Source organism: Maniola hyperantus, chromosome 3 (genome assembly GCF_902806685.2).
Source record: "Maniola hyperantus chromosome 3, iAphHyp1.2, whole genome shotgun sequence".
Taxonomy (NCBI): Eukaryota; Metazoa; Arthropoda; class Insecta; order Lepidoptera; family Nymphalidae; genus Maniola; species Maniola hyperantus.
Window position 1 is genome coordinate 13,095,634 of NC_048538.1, and position 16,398 is coordinate 13,112,031.

A 16,398-nucleotide genomic window follows, 5' to 3' on the forward strand; every position below is an offset into this window, starting at 1 on the left:
AATGAATTGTGTGACACCACCCCACCTCAAGCAGATGAATACATACATTCTATCGATATCACAAGGAGATCTCTTTACCGACCCTCGCGTAACTTTTCAAATTGTGTGAGAAATATAATAAAAATAGTAAAAAGCATGTTAAAAAATGATCCTGGGAAAAGTGGCAAAAGTCAAATGATAAAATTATTAGTTGATCAGAGTACAAGTTTTGATTTTTTAACATGTGATACACACAAAGTCAATTTGAAAAATTATATAATAAATTTTGTGATCAAATTGATTATTCACAGCTGGTGCAATAATGTAAATAAAATTTTAAAAGGTAAAAATTCAGATACTGAAAATGATAGCATAAAAATTCAGGCGTTGAGATATTATCAAACACATAAAGGTAAATAATCTATTTTATGCAATCTAATGAAATCAGTAGTTGAATTACAGACTTCGTTTGATAAAACTAGCTTATGCTCGCGACTTTGTCCGCGTGGACTTCACAAGTTTCAACCCCCTATTTCACCCCCTTAGGGGTTGAATTTTCAAAAACCCTTTCTTAGCGGATGCCTACTTCAAAATAGCTATCTGCATGCCAAATTTCAGCCCGATCCGTCCAGTAATTTGAGCTGTGCGTTGATAGGTCAGTCAGTCAGTCAGTCACCCTTTCCTTTTATATATTTAGATAAGGGGAATCATTCAAGCTTCTGTCAACTATTGCACATTCGTAAGTCATCTTCTGCATCAATATCTAACAGAAGCTATATCCGTTTGGCAGTCTTTACTAAATTGTTTTCTTTAGTAAATTGTTTTGTATTCCTTTTAACAAATATGGGGGATTAAATTGTTAATTGTAGATTGATCACAGACTCTTGCCAATCCTGTGTGATTAATTTGTGTAATTATGTTTTTAATATTACTGCCTTTGTGGCACTAGTCAAATATAATATAATCTATATATAAAAGGAAAAGGTGACTGACTGACTGACTGACTGACTGATCTATCAACGCACAGCTCAAACTACTGGACGGATCACGCTGAAATTCGGCATGCAGATAGCTATTATAACGTAGGCGTCCGCTAAGAAAGGATTTTTCAAAATTCAACCCCTGAAGGGATAAAATAGGGGTTTGAAGTTTGTATGAAACTCTGTCAGTTTTGAAGTGTCTATAAAGTTTTGTAGTTAATATTTTTGCAATTTGCAGTATGACATATTTTATTAAGCTCATATGTTAAAATCTCATTGTTAAAGATCAACTCTAAGTGTGTGAAACAGGGGTTCAAAATTTGTGTAGTCCACGCGAACGAAATCGCGGGCATAAGCTAGTAAACATAAATTCCCATCAATAAAATCAATCTAGTAGATTGGTTTTATTGATTACTTGATTTAGTATAATTTATGTTTATTATTTTACAGTTTATTTACAGGGAATTTTATTTAATATAATTTATGTTAATTTTTTTTATTTTTAATATTACAATAAAACTTAAAGCTAGCTTTATGTTAATTATCTTTGGCTCATATAACAATTATTTTATTGTTTTCTGACTACACAAATACACCAATTGTGGTAATAATTTGAAAATTATTAAAAGTAAATAACCGAAAATGTTAAATTTGAATAGTAATTATTTCACAATCTTGCGGGTCTTGAATTTGGGTATGTATTTTATAGTGTTTACATACACTTCGTATTGTTTTCTATTCTATTGTATTTTATGTATCTACCTAGTTACGAATTTATGATAATAAATATTTACAAAACCTTAAAACCTTTTTCTTTCTATAATATAGTTATAATTAAGTAGCTCAAAGAGTCATAGTCTTGTAATATATATTTTTAAACATGTTTTAAACAAACGTTAATGGAATTATTAATGTTTATTTAAAACGTGTTCCAAAAATATAAAATATTCTAGTAAAGTACATTTAAATAGCATTTAAATTTTCGCGCTCTCGCACGCCTAGCGCGCTTTTAGTGCCCTCTTGATGTGAGTACACGCGTAACTTTGAAAAAGAAATCTAGAGTCGCACATCTATTTCTAGTATATAGTAGATAATCTATGCTACTTAAGTAGGTATAGCCTGACTAGATATATAAAAAATTGCTCTGGGGCCGCCACTAGTATATGGTCTATGGTCTCTTAAGTATCATGTATGTCATCTTGAATGGCTTTCCGTTTCCGCAATATGGAGGGTATTTTATTTTTCTGGTCATTCTTTGCTTATAGCGTTTAGCTATTCTGGTCTGTGTCTCTGATGACCTTTTCTATAATTGCTACCTATATTGGATTGTTTTGCAGAGAAAAGTGTCAAAACTTGTAGGTTTAGTAGCCTGTAAGTTTATACCTAATGAAACTCTGAAAACTTGCTAAAAGGACGAGTACGCGACAGGTTGAGATGGCAGTCGTGGTATGAGGCGGGGGGATGCCCCGCACACCCACAGGAGGCTGTGCGGGTGTGCGGGGCGTTCTTCGTATAGTGCTAAAACAACTAGGTATTATTGTATATAGTTGTTTTAGCTACTCACAAGCCGTTGACTCATTCACAAGCCGTTGAGCTAAGTCGGCTACTCTCCGCAGAAGACTGCGGATAGAATAGAATAGAATAGAATATGTTTTTAATCAAGTATAGACTTTTTACAAGCGCTTTCGAATAGTTGGGTAGTTATAATTTACCACTGGTTCGGAATGCCGTTCCTACCGAGAAGTACCAGCAAGAAACTCGGCGGTTGCTCTTTTTAATTTTAATTTTACAATTTCTCTTTCTCTCTTTACCTATTTCTGATTTAATCACGTAGAGAAACTCCGAGCATTTAACTCTCTCCATCAACCGTTGAGTATCTATTCATTATTCAAGTATCTATTTACTTGGATATACCTAAGTTCTGAGTAAAGTCCGTGTACATACAACGTGTAAATCCAAAGAATGATAAAATCGCAAAGGTCACCGACCGTACGAGGTTCACACTTCACAGTGCGCGGTAATTATACGCGCAGTTAAGCAGGGTTGCCAGATTTATCGGAAACAATGAGATAAGTAGGTATATAAATTACGTATTAAGTCAAAAATCACAACAATCACCAACCCTGATAAGCTTGCAAAAAATGTGGCACAGCATTTTAATTTTTGTAGCCGTGTGGTAACTGGTACCTACCTATAACCTAGCGGAAACTCAGCAACCCTAAAATTCCATGAGATGACACTATTCGTCTTTATAATTTTATTAATGTTCTGTATAAATACATTCCTTTTATAATATTTTTTTTTTAGAAAATAAATTAAAAAAGGAGTTTTAAATTACAATTGCACGTTCATTATTCATGCCCAATTGCAAATTAATCGCAGTTATTGACACCTCAATACAATCATGACATAGGTAGAGGTAGAACTTACCTTTACCGATTTTAATTCGATTGAAAGTCGTCAAACAGGCTTCGAAAACGGACAAGGTTTACGGGTCGTAGACCTTTATCAGTAACTAAGAACATTATGAAATTTTCAAGAAACAATTAATACTGCATTGAAACCTTCGTGACGTTGGTAATTTGAGTAATGAACTGTTTCGATTGTTTAGAATGATTGATAATGTCTTTATCCTTATACTAACATTGAAATATTAATTTGTTGGCATTAGCTATGCATTAGCTATATAATATCTTTTTATGCAATGCCAATTTTATATCTACATATCTAATTAAAATTTAAATGGAAATGTAACTAAATATATAAAAGGAAAAGGTGACTGACTGACTGATCTATCAACGCACAGCTCAAACTACTGGACGGATCGGGCTGAAATTTGGCATGCAGATAGCTATTATGACGTAGGCATCCGCTAAGAAAGGATTTTTGAAAATTCAACCCCTAACGGGGTGAAGTAGGTCTAGTAGGTATTTGTATAGTTCACGCGGATGAAGTCGCGAGCATAAGCTAGTTAGGTATAAAATAATAATTATTAAACTGTTTTTTTTTTTTCAAAATTTAAAATGCCTCTTTGTAGCACTAGAAGGTTTTCATTACTGTGCTAACTTTATAGGTCTAAAATAAGTTTATTTTTAAAAAACTGTGACACACCGACATACTGGAAAAAACTTGAAGGGTTCTTTGTTTCATTATGGAATCCTAAAACAAATTACAATTAACTTTTTCCATTAGGTCTAAGTAAGTATTATATCTACAAACGTTTCAGTAACAAATAACAAATATAATTGTGTACGAGTCATCTATCTGAATACACTATTATCCAACAGTAATAACTACCACTGCCATTGCCCATAAAACATTAAACAATCATCGCGCCTCGATTGTTGTGACTAAATTAATGCGAGCAAGAAATTGCTTGCGAACGCGCAGGCGTTATAGCAATTATGTAGATGAACGCAATCAGAAAAAGTAGGTACCTACTTATGCATTTAAAACTTTTGTACAGAACATAATAGTAAAGACAGCGCCATTAGGATGAGTAACTAATACTAGTTCTCTAACTGCCGTACTCAGAGTCGCTTAAGTTTAGTTAAAACGAGACCGAGCTATATCTCTCACATAAATCTGTCTCGTTTTAACTCAATCTTAAGTAACGATTAGCGACTCTGAGTGCGGCTGTTACACTGGAAAGTGGAATTCATAGTCAAGTCAAGAAGTCAAGTCTTTAGAGGGCGATTCAAATGATATGTGTCATGTGACATGTCACAAACAAAAGCTGTGATAGCCTAGCGGTTAGGACGTCCGCCTTCTAATCGGAGGTCGGGGGTTCGATCCCGGGCATGCACCTCTAACTTTTCGGAGTTATGTGCGTTTTAAGTACCTACCTAATTAAATATCACTTGCTTTAGCGGTGAAGGAAAACATCGTGAGGAAACCTGCATGCCTGAGAGTTCTCCATAATGTTCTCAAAGGTGTGTGAAGTCTACAAATTCGCACATGGCCAGTGTGGTAGACTATGGCCAGAATCCTTCTCACTCTGAGAGGAGACCCGTGCTCTGTAGTGAGTCGGAGATAGGTTGATCATAGTGATGATGTCATGTCACATGTCGTTTGAATCGCCCTCATTTCAAATTTACACATATACTCATACTTACACCTAAAATACACATTTCAAACTATATTATGTGACTTTAACAATAACTAAAACTAAAATAACTTTTTCTTTTTAAATGAACCCGCGCTCGGCCGCACCGGACTAGCGCGGGGGCTGTGCGGGTGTGCGGGGCGTTTTCTCCTCGATTGCCATTTCAATCTGTCGCGTGCTATAGATGGCAGGTACCTAATGCAGGCAATTCCTAGAATGCAGATCTGTCTAGAAGAAAACGAAATGTAAGCCACTTCTCGGCAGACTGACTGTCGATTAAATACAGTCAAAAACGTTAGTTATTATTTAGGTAAGAAATGCAGTAATGCGACTGTGTTGTGACTTACTTGTGTATACAAACAATGTTTCGTAAGAGATTCAAATAAAAAAAACAATTAGGCATACATGAAGTAACATTAGTGTACTGTGTATTCTATAGAACCTCATCAGGGTCGCATAGTTCTACGAATGACTACCATTACATAAGGAGTTTCAAAATATTTTGCTTCACACGCATATTACTGTGATGTATTATAATAGCTTAGGCATTGTGAAATTGGTGCATTGTCTTGCCTCTTTGAAAGTAATGTTCATTTTCATTCTATTATTCATCATCATGATCGACCCATCACCGGTCCACTAGGCACGGATCTCAGAATAAGAAAGGTCCGCCATAGTTCACCACGCAGGCCTAATGCGAATTGGCAGACTTTACACACGTTTGTGAACATGGAGAACTCTCAGGCAAGCAAGTGATTTGATTGCTTTAAAACACACATTCTTAGAAAAGTTATGTGCATTTTGAAGCAATGAAATGTCTGCCTGGGATCCGATAGAAAATCTATTATTTTATTATTTAGTGCCTACAAAATATAGAAATCATTTTATTTTTGAAGTTTACAGTATCGAGGTCTAGTTTTTGCAAGATTATAATAAGTACTTTATTTGCCACGCCGTTTATGTGTAAGATATTGATGAAATAAATATAATTTGGAATATGTAATAAGAAAGGTGGACTTTTATTTAAAGCTCAAGCCAAAAGTAGAACAAATATCTAGGACTTAAACAGTATCTTGTATAATATACAATGGCCTTGGTGCCATGTGTAAAGCACAACCCAGTAAATAAAACAAAACTGGTTCATTTACGAACATTAACATCGCATTAAGTAACATGTTGTGAGGTTGTAACATCAATGTGTCTCGGTCTTGTTATTCGAACAATTTACCGTATCTACTTACATCTACTGAAAAGGATTCATAATATAATCATCATTATTATATCATATCATCTTTTGGTATGAAATTAGGTACATGTCGAGGCAATACGTTTATTCTCATCTATCCGTATCTAATATTATTATGATTGTATGCTAAATCTAAACAACTAAATATCTAATATTAATATGTATCAAGTAGGTAGTATACCTACCTACGTTTTATCTTAGAGTACGATTGATCAGTAATTATTATCGAAGAAATTAATTAAAAATTAGAATACGTATGTGCATTATCTATTCGTTGCTTTGGATACAATGCCTAAAACTTATGTATACTAGGTATGGAAATATATATTTATTATATATTTATTTATAGCTATTCGAATACACCACCAATTCAAATATTGTTAGAAGTTAGAAAGAACTAATCAAAACTACAAAATGAACTACGTATTGCACAAATAAGGAACTTCGTAAAATTAGTGCAGAAAAGGCGAGTCCATAGAACAATTCGCTTTCTAAAGCAAATTGATTCGACTTTCAACAAATTGCGCGCAGCGCCCTGCGCGTGCGACGTCTGACATTTGCCATTGCGGCCTTCCTGTATTGTACACGGTATACCGACGAATGAAATGAAAATTTTGCCTTTCTTTGTATTTATTACTTTACCATAAAATAATAGTTTATTTAATTTGCTATTATCTGAATCTGAATATATTATAAAACGAAAAGGTGACTGACTGATCTATCATACGCACAGCTCAAACCACAGGACGGATTGGGCTGAAATTTGGCATGCAAATAGCTATTATGACGTAGGCATCCGCTAAGAAAGGATTTTTGAAAATTCAACTCCAATGGGGGTGAAATAGGGTTTGAAATTTTAAAATTTGAAGACGCGGACGAAGTCACTAGCATAAGCTAGTAACTTATAAGCAGCACTAATCGGAATGCATTTGTAGTCCTTAGATTGTAGTATTTACTTACCTACTTAGGTTTTATTTATTTCAAATAGTAGGTATGCTTTTCTGTACTTTAAAAAATCATAGGTAGGTGAGTATATAGCAGTGATGACTTTCCAATGATGATCCCTAAAAATATTCATAAAATCTAAATGATATCTGTCCCGGCTTTACTCACGTGTTTAGTCAACGTTAGCCCGACTAGTTTCGAACCCATACGGGGTCCTTTTTCAAGGGAGTCCGTTCGCGCACGTGTCGCGGTTTTGACTCAAGTCAAACACGTGAGTAAAGCCGGGACAGATATTATTTAGAATGGAAATCACTCACGGTAGTTTAAACGCTAACATTCATAAAATCCTCATTACTCGACCTTTATTTCTATTGTTTTGGTTTTGGTGTACAATAAATCATAATATTTTACTTTACTTTACTTTTATTTTAAGCGTGTATATGCAAATAGTATTTACAATATTCACATTGCGCAGTAAATCCATACCTACTAATATTATAAATGCGAAAGTGTGTTTGTCTGTCTGTCTGCTAGCTTTTCACGGCCCAACAGTTCAACCGATTTTGGTAAAATTTGGCACAGAGTTAGCTTAAAATCCCGGGGAAGGACATAGGCAACCCCTGTTTTATGTGTATTTGTATCCCTGAAAATTAAAGAGTTCCCGCGGGTTTTTCAGAAAACCTAAATCCACACGGACGAAGTCTCGGGCATAATATAGTATCTTTCAATACTATTACAAGCACGTAAATTGTTTAAGATTAAATCCATGTATATTGTATATTGTATATGTGTGTAACTAGATGAGTGAAAAATAAACGTTTTATTTATTTATTTATTTATTTAATATCATGATTTGGTATCGCATAAATTCAACCATCACAATCAGTATTGTCGCTACGGGCGATTAACATTCACGGATTTAGCTTATCAGGAAATACAATAAGTATTTATCATTATAGGACTACCTACTGGTAGGATATTAAATTTTATTTGATTTTAAACACTTATATATGTACCAATACAAATTACTAGTTGGGTATGAATATAAATAAAATTAGTAGGTTGATATTGACTGATGGTTTGAGTTTGTTGTGGGCTCTTCTCAGACCTGGGCGCGATTGGAACCCTCGTAGCTTTAGTTTTAAGTTTGCGTAATAATTTTATTATCACCACTATATCTTAGAAATCCAACATCTGACCATCAAAAAGAGTTATTTATTACCTATTTTGAATAAATCATTTGACTTTGACTTTGACTTTGGCCCTTCCAAGACCATACACCATCATCGAAGTATGGGTATAGGTGTAGGTACCTACCTGACTTATTTATTTTATTTTTTAAGATATTTGATACCCTTACACGATCTTTAAAATATTATGATCAAGCTTGATGCAAATTGGCCTCTCTACATTTCATGGTAGGTATAGAGCAGCTTGCATACTGATTTTATCAATAGGCAGGTACAGTTACAATAATGAACAAAATATTTTTTTTAGACTTATTGCTTGATAATGTTGATTATACTTTTTACAAATTAATTGGACTCAATTTTGAAAGGTAGCCTAATAATCTTTACAATTTCATTTCCGTTTTGAAGTCGGTTCTTTAGCTTCACATGATCATTAGCAGCAAAAGTTTCGGATAAAAACTTATGATCTGCATTTACTATTACACTTACCTATGTAAGTATGAGGTATCGTAATAAAATTACTTTCTTCGAAAGACGGAAATCAAAAATCAAAAATTTAAAAATAAATATTTATTTCTAAATCTACTCATATACGTAATGCAGGTACCTACCTACTTACTACTTTCATCGTAAAAATAACTGACGACGTTCAGTTGTTAATCCTAAAAATAGTGCCTACACAATAATTAAAAAAAAGTAATTAATAGCTCTGTCACTGAAATCAATATGGAGAAAATAAAACTGAACATAACATTTCCATTGAGATGAGTTGAGGTTCAAGGGCGATCGATGTACCGGTTTTACTTGAGAGTGTATTCGTTATTTATTAAAAACGTGTAATTATCCACCATGACTTGAAGGCTTTGCGGCTATAGAAAATTATATTACGAACAACAACTCTACCTGTGTCTACTATTAATATATATTCTGAGACTAGACTTAAATAAAAATAAAGAACTAGATATTTATAAATGTAGGTTATTTGAGAAAATTGAGGGCTAAAGCTACGCTACAGCCTAAAGGGTAGGAACTATAAGAGCGGCGGTGAATACCTATATCTACTGGTGTGGCGAAACTGTGTAAGCACTGAAAACAACTCTCTGCTCTGAGAACAAAACAGTTTACCTATTGTAAAATGGGCAGGTGTAAGATGATCATTGATATACACCCCCAACGGTTTTTGTATTTTTTAGATCACGTTCAGGCGACGTCCTCTATGCTGGGTCAGTGCCGTACAGGCCAAGAGAGCAAATATGAAACTCGACGGGAGCTTAATATTTTATGCCTTTTGGCGTAGAGACCTTGGGGCCGTGGTGCCCGGAGGCTCGTGTTTTTTTATTTTTATTTTATTCAGATACAAGTTAGCCCTTGACTGCAATCTCACCTGGTGGTAAGTGATGATGCAGTTTAAGATGATAGCGGGCTAACCTGGAAGGGGTATGGCAGTTTTTATTAAACCCATACCCCTTTGGTTTCTACTCGGCATCGTACCGGAACGCTAAATCGCTTGGCGGCACGGCTTTGCCGGTAGGGTGGTAACTAGCCACGGCCGAAGCCTCCCACCAGACCAGACCAGAAATTTAGAAATTATAAAATTCCAAACTCCTGCCAGGAATCGAACCCGGGACCTCCCACTATTAAGACCACAGCGCTCACCACTGCGCCAGGGTGGTCGTTTTGGGGATCAACAAATAAATATTTTAGATTTCTACAAATTAACTAAGATTTAAAACCTCATGCATGCTGATTCGCTAACTCAGTGTTAAACAATTAGTCAATAAATGATTGCCACAGTCTATTTGATATTGGTTGGTTCTACATTGCTGCTTCACTGAGTAATATTAAAATGATGTTTTGTATAAAACCTTCAGTGGATTAAAAATAAATGTCGAATGGGCTCGGTGGCTATTTATCGTTGAACACTGAGTTAGCGAATCACCCCGCTGATTAGTAAATGGCATGGAAAGTTCATAAAGGCATGAGAAAATTTCCCTACTTGTGTATTCAATCAGTAGGCTACTTACTGACAAAGCGCACAATCTACGTAACACGATGTTTGATCACTTTGATGGATCACATATCATGACATAATGACGCTTTGAGAACGCATTGTGGACAATTCCTACTATTTTCTGTACGTGATAGATGTATAGTGATACTACCCAGTCGACTTTAAGCATCATGTTTTATTCATGTCATCTAATTAGCTCTATCACGTTTGTTTCATATTTATTTATTTAGTCTAATTTCTTTAGATTTACCAAAAAAGATGAGAAAAGAGCTTTACGTTGAAAATAAACTAACACCTAATAAGGTCCCTTTGTTTTTTAAGTGTATCCTGTATTCCTACTGTCTGTAAATCTATCAACAATAAAGTTGTTTTAAATTAAATTAAATTAAATTAAATTAAAAGGAATAAGACCAAGCCCATTTAAATATTAATTAAGGTAATGGGAAAAAAATTAAAATATCCAAAAACAACTTTGCAGTGACAACAGAACCTACCTTACAAAGAAGGTTACTTAAATAAAAACTGGAGTTTTATAGCAAGAAACAATCCAATCCAATATATCTACATAACTAACAAGTAGGTATATTGGACAGAACAGGTGGAAATGCTAAGCGATTATTATTTTACACAAAGATTGAAATATTTTCCAATGAGAGTTGGTTAGAACAAAGTACAAATAATAGATCAAAACTAGGCTGTATCAATAGAAAGAAGTAATACATACTAGCATGGACAGTGGCGTAGCTAGGTAACTAAGGGCCCTGGGGCAAATCAAAAAATGGGGCCCCACTAATATCTAAACTGGTTAGGTTTCTCGAAAAAAAATCTCAACTCAAACTCAAGATGAATAATAAAACGCACATATCGCTATTCGTCAAATTGACTACACTGCCAGCCCACAGAAACAATTTAGGGGAATTCCCTAGATATAAATTTTGAATTTATCTCAACTGAGTTGCCATTATTAAACCCGGGTTGCAACCTGTCATATTTATTTTGAAAATGGGAGAAATATTCAAAAGTTCAGTTCGATCGAGATTTTCTGGTAAGGATTCGAGGGCCCTCTGAGCTTGAGGGCCCCGGGGCACTACCCCGCCTAGCCCCTAAGTAGCTACGCCACTGAGCATGGACTTTGCACAAACAACGTGTATGTATGTAGATCCCAAACAACAAACGAGGCCATGCTAGTTAATAAGCCGCTCTATAGTCCACACAAATCAAGTTCAATCACGAAAATGAATTAAGTCAATAATTACCTACCTACTTAATAAGGCTATAACGGTCTATCAATTTACGTGACATTGGGAATAATAATGAGATTGCGAATTAATCTATGATGCAAAGCAATCGATTTGTAGTCAAACAGATATTATAGACAAGATTAGGAAGCGTTATAAAAACGTTCATCATTTTATAGGGGGAATTGGTATCGATTTTAAAACCCTATAAAGTGTGTGAGGACTGAAGGGAGACAGGGTGAACGCACGCAGCGGTATTCAACAAGGATCTGTGGTCCAAGGTTTGCCTGCCAAAACGGGATGCCATCTGTCTGAGTCTGCCCTAGCCCTATCGACCAACAACTCGTATAATTTTTCACCGTATTATGAATTGTGTGACTCACACATCCTTTTTATTAAAACTTGAGCTGTTTATTTTATGAAATGATCAAGAGACAAAGGTACCTACTTAATAATAATAATTTCTTAGTACAAATTACCTTCACCTCTAGAGAGTGAATGAAACACGTTTTGTATGAGCAATTATTATTGACTTATCAGTCAAACTTTACGTCGCGATTGCCCTCTAACTAGACAAGACATTAGCGCTGAACCCTGACCTGATTTATAATTTCTGTTTGATAAACACGTCAAACATTATAATAAACAGAACGATAAGAGTACCTATTCAACTGCCAAAACCAAAGAAAAGAACAAAAATAACAAGTAAGAACAATAAGTAACTGTGGTCAATTTTAAATGGTCCTTCGAGTTCGACTGACCACATTGTGTTGTAACATGATATTAATCTCACTAAATATTTGACCAGACAGCTGATCGAGCATGCGCAACTGTAGTTAAGTTATTATTTTAAATAGCATGTTGCTATGATATAGGTATTTGTTTTCTATGGAATCATAACCAGAAAGGACAGGAAACAATGGCTAACACATTAGCTATTCTTACTTGTAAACAGACGCCATCATTTCCAGTGTCATTTGCATGGAAAATCAATACATCATATATCTGTAGTGTAGAGACATCACACTAACAAACAATTTGCACATGTGAGCGGGATTTGTTAAGTGGGAGAATGCGAACAAAGATCCATTAAAATTACCTATGAACCTCGAATTACAGATTACTCGATACCCTTATTTGTCAATTACATTAATGAGTAATGACTAACCATCTAGCATGCAGCGACGTGAATTACAGTCGTCATCCCCAAAGTCATCCTGGAAACCTGTCTTTTCCTTTGCCACATCCATGTTTCACTTACACAAACAGCATCACACAGACCACTAGGTACTAACGATGCACTTTATCACAAAATAATGCCATATCACAGTATAGTTTCGGAAACTTAGCGCCGGAAAACGTTATCGTGTTCGAATATAAATAATCGTATTGAGGCGACCGTCGAGCACCGGCCGTTCAATGTCAGTATTGACTGGACGACCAATTATGCGACACAGCGAGAACCAGAGTCGTGTGTCGCAAGACGACTCAGGCAAAATATCCGAACAGGGTGGCGCATGCGTGTGTAATGTGAATCCAGCGTTTTTGTTCCTGTACGCTTGCGCGAGACTGGTCGCCTGTCGATACGGCCAGGCGTTCTGGCGTCGACGGGACGCCATGCATCACTGGGCACATTCCGTCATAGATCTTAATTGGTCAATTGATTACAATTTCCAAACATTATCCTTCGCGATCATGACGTCAATTGTTTTAAGGTCATTATGCTATAGGTGTGAGTCATATAGCCATGTATCTCGTGCATATTAATAGGTGCATTATAATTTATGAGGTTCGATAGTAATTACTTCAAGGTAGGTACCTACCAGAAAAATCACTCCTGTTGTAGTCTATCAAGTATCCTAGTTCAAGTAGGTATCTATTTCAATTAGGTCAGCATCCATTTCATAGTTTAGGCAATGTTAATGAATAGGCTTTATAGATTTTTTGTTCAACAATAAAAGAAACTGAACGCCTGTCAAAATAAGCAAAGCAATTTGCTACTATATTACTGGTAGGCGCCTGAACTTCTAAAATTTTTATTGTGCTGTTGACTTGCTATTCTTGACGTTTCAGGCAACCATAATTTTAATAACTATTGTGTATGTACTTTGTATTGTTAGTTTTGAGTTAGTGAAAACAGAATTTACTTATTTTTAATGAGACAGTTTTTAGGGCAAAAATAAGGTGTTTTAAAGGGTTTCCGCTACAACTCCAGCACTAGGAAATAAAGGAATCGTCATTCATAGAGATTTATAAAACCTATCAAATTATATACAAATCTAATGGACGTTGACGAGCACTTTTGAAACATCACACGTCTTTTATTGCATATATCTAAGTAGTTTAAAACAGTTCTTAAGAACATACTGTTTTCTGATCACATAAATAAAATTCTTAATGCAAGCAGATACTACATTACATTATTAGACGTAGGATAGGAAGGAGTGACATAATTTAAAATTTTCCAAAGAGCTAATTTAAACATTAGACATCCGTATTACAATTTCACACATGACATCAACTCAGGTGGCAAGGCGAGATCGATGATGTCAGATTACACTAAACGAACAACTAAATGTAAAGAAAACCTAAATCAGTATTTTGAACAAACAAGCCATCAAAACATGTTACTATTGACAGGTTATAAGTAAAGTTCTGGAATGAAGCCCACAACTTAATCTTTATCATCAGTCTGTATCATCTCTTGTTACCATGTGATTGTATTCAAGTCTATGTAGTGAAAACAAAGGTTTCTTTGAAAGTTTAGGTACCAATAATAACCAACAGTTAAATACAGCTACTCCTCACTCAGAGAGTAGACTCGTGCTCAGTAGTGGGCCGGTAATGGGTTGATCATGATGATGATGAAATACCTATTTAAAGTTGGAATATTAGCTTAACAAAATAGTTCAGAAACAAGAAAAGGTAGGTACGTACCGATTTTTTAAAAGAAGAACTAACGCACTTATTTTTTCATGTATAGTTAACTATGCGTCTACTAGGGTATTTCGAACCAGTGTTAAATCCAGATGATGATTCAAAAGCACATCTATAAAAATTTATTTGAACAAAAAATCTTTCTATTTCCATTTTAGTCGTAGTCGTAAGTCGTAGATTAAAATAAGTCCAATAGTTAATTGGAAACCACACCCATCCCAATCATATGTTTTGTGAGACAGATATCTGATAGATTTCTATGGTTAGAACAAACAACAAATTATAATTGTGGTTTTATGTAGGTTAAAAAAAACAACCAATGCCTTCATGGTTACGTTATTGAACCATACAAAATCGTGGTCAACTTATCCAGTAGGTACAAACTGTACAAGTAATAGGTATCTTTATACGATACATTAATAGATAATAATGTGAAATCGATAACATAATAATACACCATCACTTATCCAAAACCGATAAATATGAATCGGATAATTATTATCAATTACTATTACACAAGTGATAGCAGTAGACAATGAGAGTTCAGATAAAGATACAATTTATTGCAGGGTACGAGAACAAAGCTTCATTCACAGAAAACAATAGTAAGATTATTTTATTGGCGAAAGCACCTTATGTAATAAACGGCTATTAAAATAATTAATGAACTACCCTAATGACTTACATCACAAACGAAGCCGACAACAAAGATTTGTTTAATGAACATATTATTATCAAATGTAATTTGATAAATGGTTGGATCATAGTTTCAGTTAGCTTTATTATATGCCTACATGGCACAGTTACCTGCTAATTGTTTTGTGCTCTACAAATCTACTTATGTAACCACATTTAAGTATTATAATTGAACGGGATATAAAGCCAGGAGTCTAATATTATTGTATAGGTACTAGGCACTACTAGATAAGTAGGAGTAGAAGGAGCGGCAATCCGAACCAGTGCTAAATAAAACTAGTTGACGATTCAAAAGCACTTGTAAAAGTTTACTTGAATAAAAATATATTGTATTCTATTCTATTATATTCTAAGTCTGATAACGATTGTTTTTGAAGTCTTCAAACAAAATCCAATTCATCTTATTAAACGTTTAGGGATATTGCAGTCTCACGTATAAAACAACAACTACAATATAAATTCCACTGGCATATTCAGATCAAACGATAGTACTTATTACGGCGGTTTTTGTAACACCATAGTCGCGTGCCAGCCTCCGTGAGATCTGAATACCATTGTTTCAATTGAACAGACCTATTTATTAGCAAACGTTCACTGAAAAGAAAAGTAAGGTGTTGCTATATTTATGCCAATTTACATAAGTTTAAGAACATTCTTAATTTGTTGTAAAGTAAGTCAACCTTTAATAAGATAATAGATTCGTTGCATACTAAAACCATGATAGGTAAATATAATAACAAATCCTAGAAAACAAGGTTTGTCATAATATTCTGTTAAAATAATATAAAAAGTCAATATTATTTAAACTAGAATATATACTTGTAAGTACCTAGGTCGTTGTTTTGCAAAAAACACAGATGCACGAGAAACTATTAAAAATGAACATATCGTACAATTGTCGTTCCATGGTGTGATAAAGATAAAATACGTAAGAATACGTCTAAAGTAATCACTCTGATTGTTATGTTCCAAGTTATGTATCACATTATAATAAGGAAATGATAATGTCCGTTGGTAATATAATGTATATATATATAACGTTACCCAATCTATAACGTTTTCATGGTAGGT

The 16,398-nt window shown here is 34.5% G+C and overlaps 1 protein-coding gene across 2 annotated transcripts in view; it reads right to left on the reverse strand.

Moving 5' to 3' along the window:
* Cen (cerebellar degeneration-related protein 2-like) overlaps window positions 1–16,398 on the reverse strand; it is a 103,624-nt gene that overhangs the window by 19,464 nt on the left and 67,762 nt on the right. The window contains exon 1 of one of the 2 annotated variants that reach the window (XM_034984214.2): window positions 12,863–13,289. The exons of the other annotated variant lie outside the window; for it this stretch is intronic. Coding sequence (XP_034840105.1) covers window positions 12,863–12,944 — 82 coding nt within the window. The 5' untranslated portion in view covers window positions 12,945–13,289. Of the gene's footprint in view, window positions 1–12,862; window positions 13,290–16,398 lie in introns of those variants that run through there. 2 annotated transcript variants of the gene reach the window in all.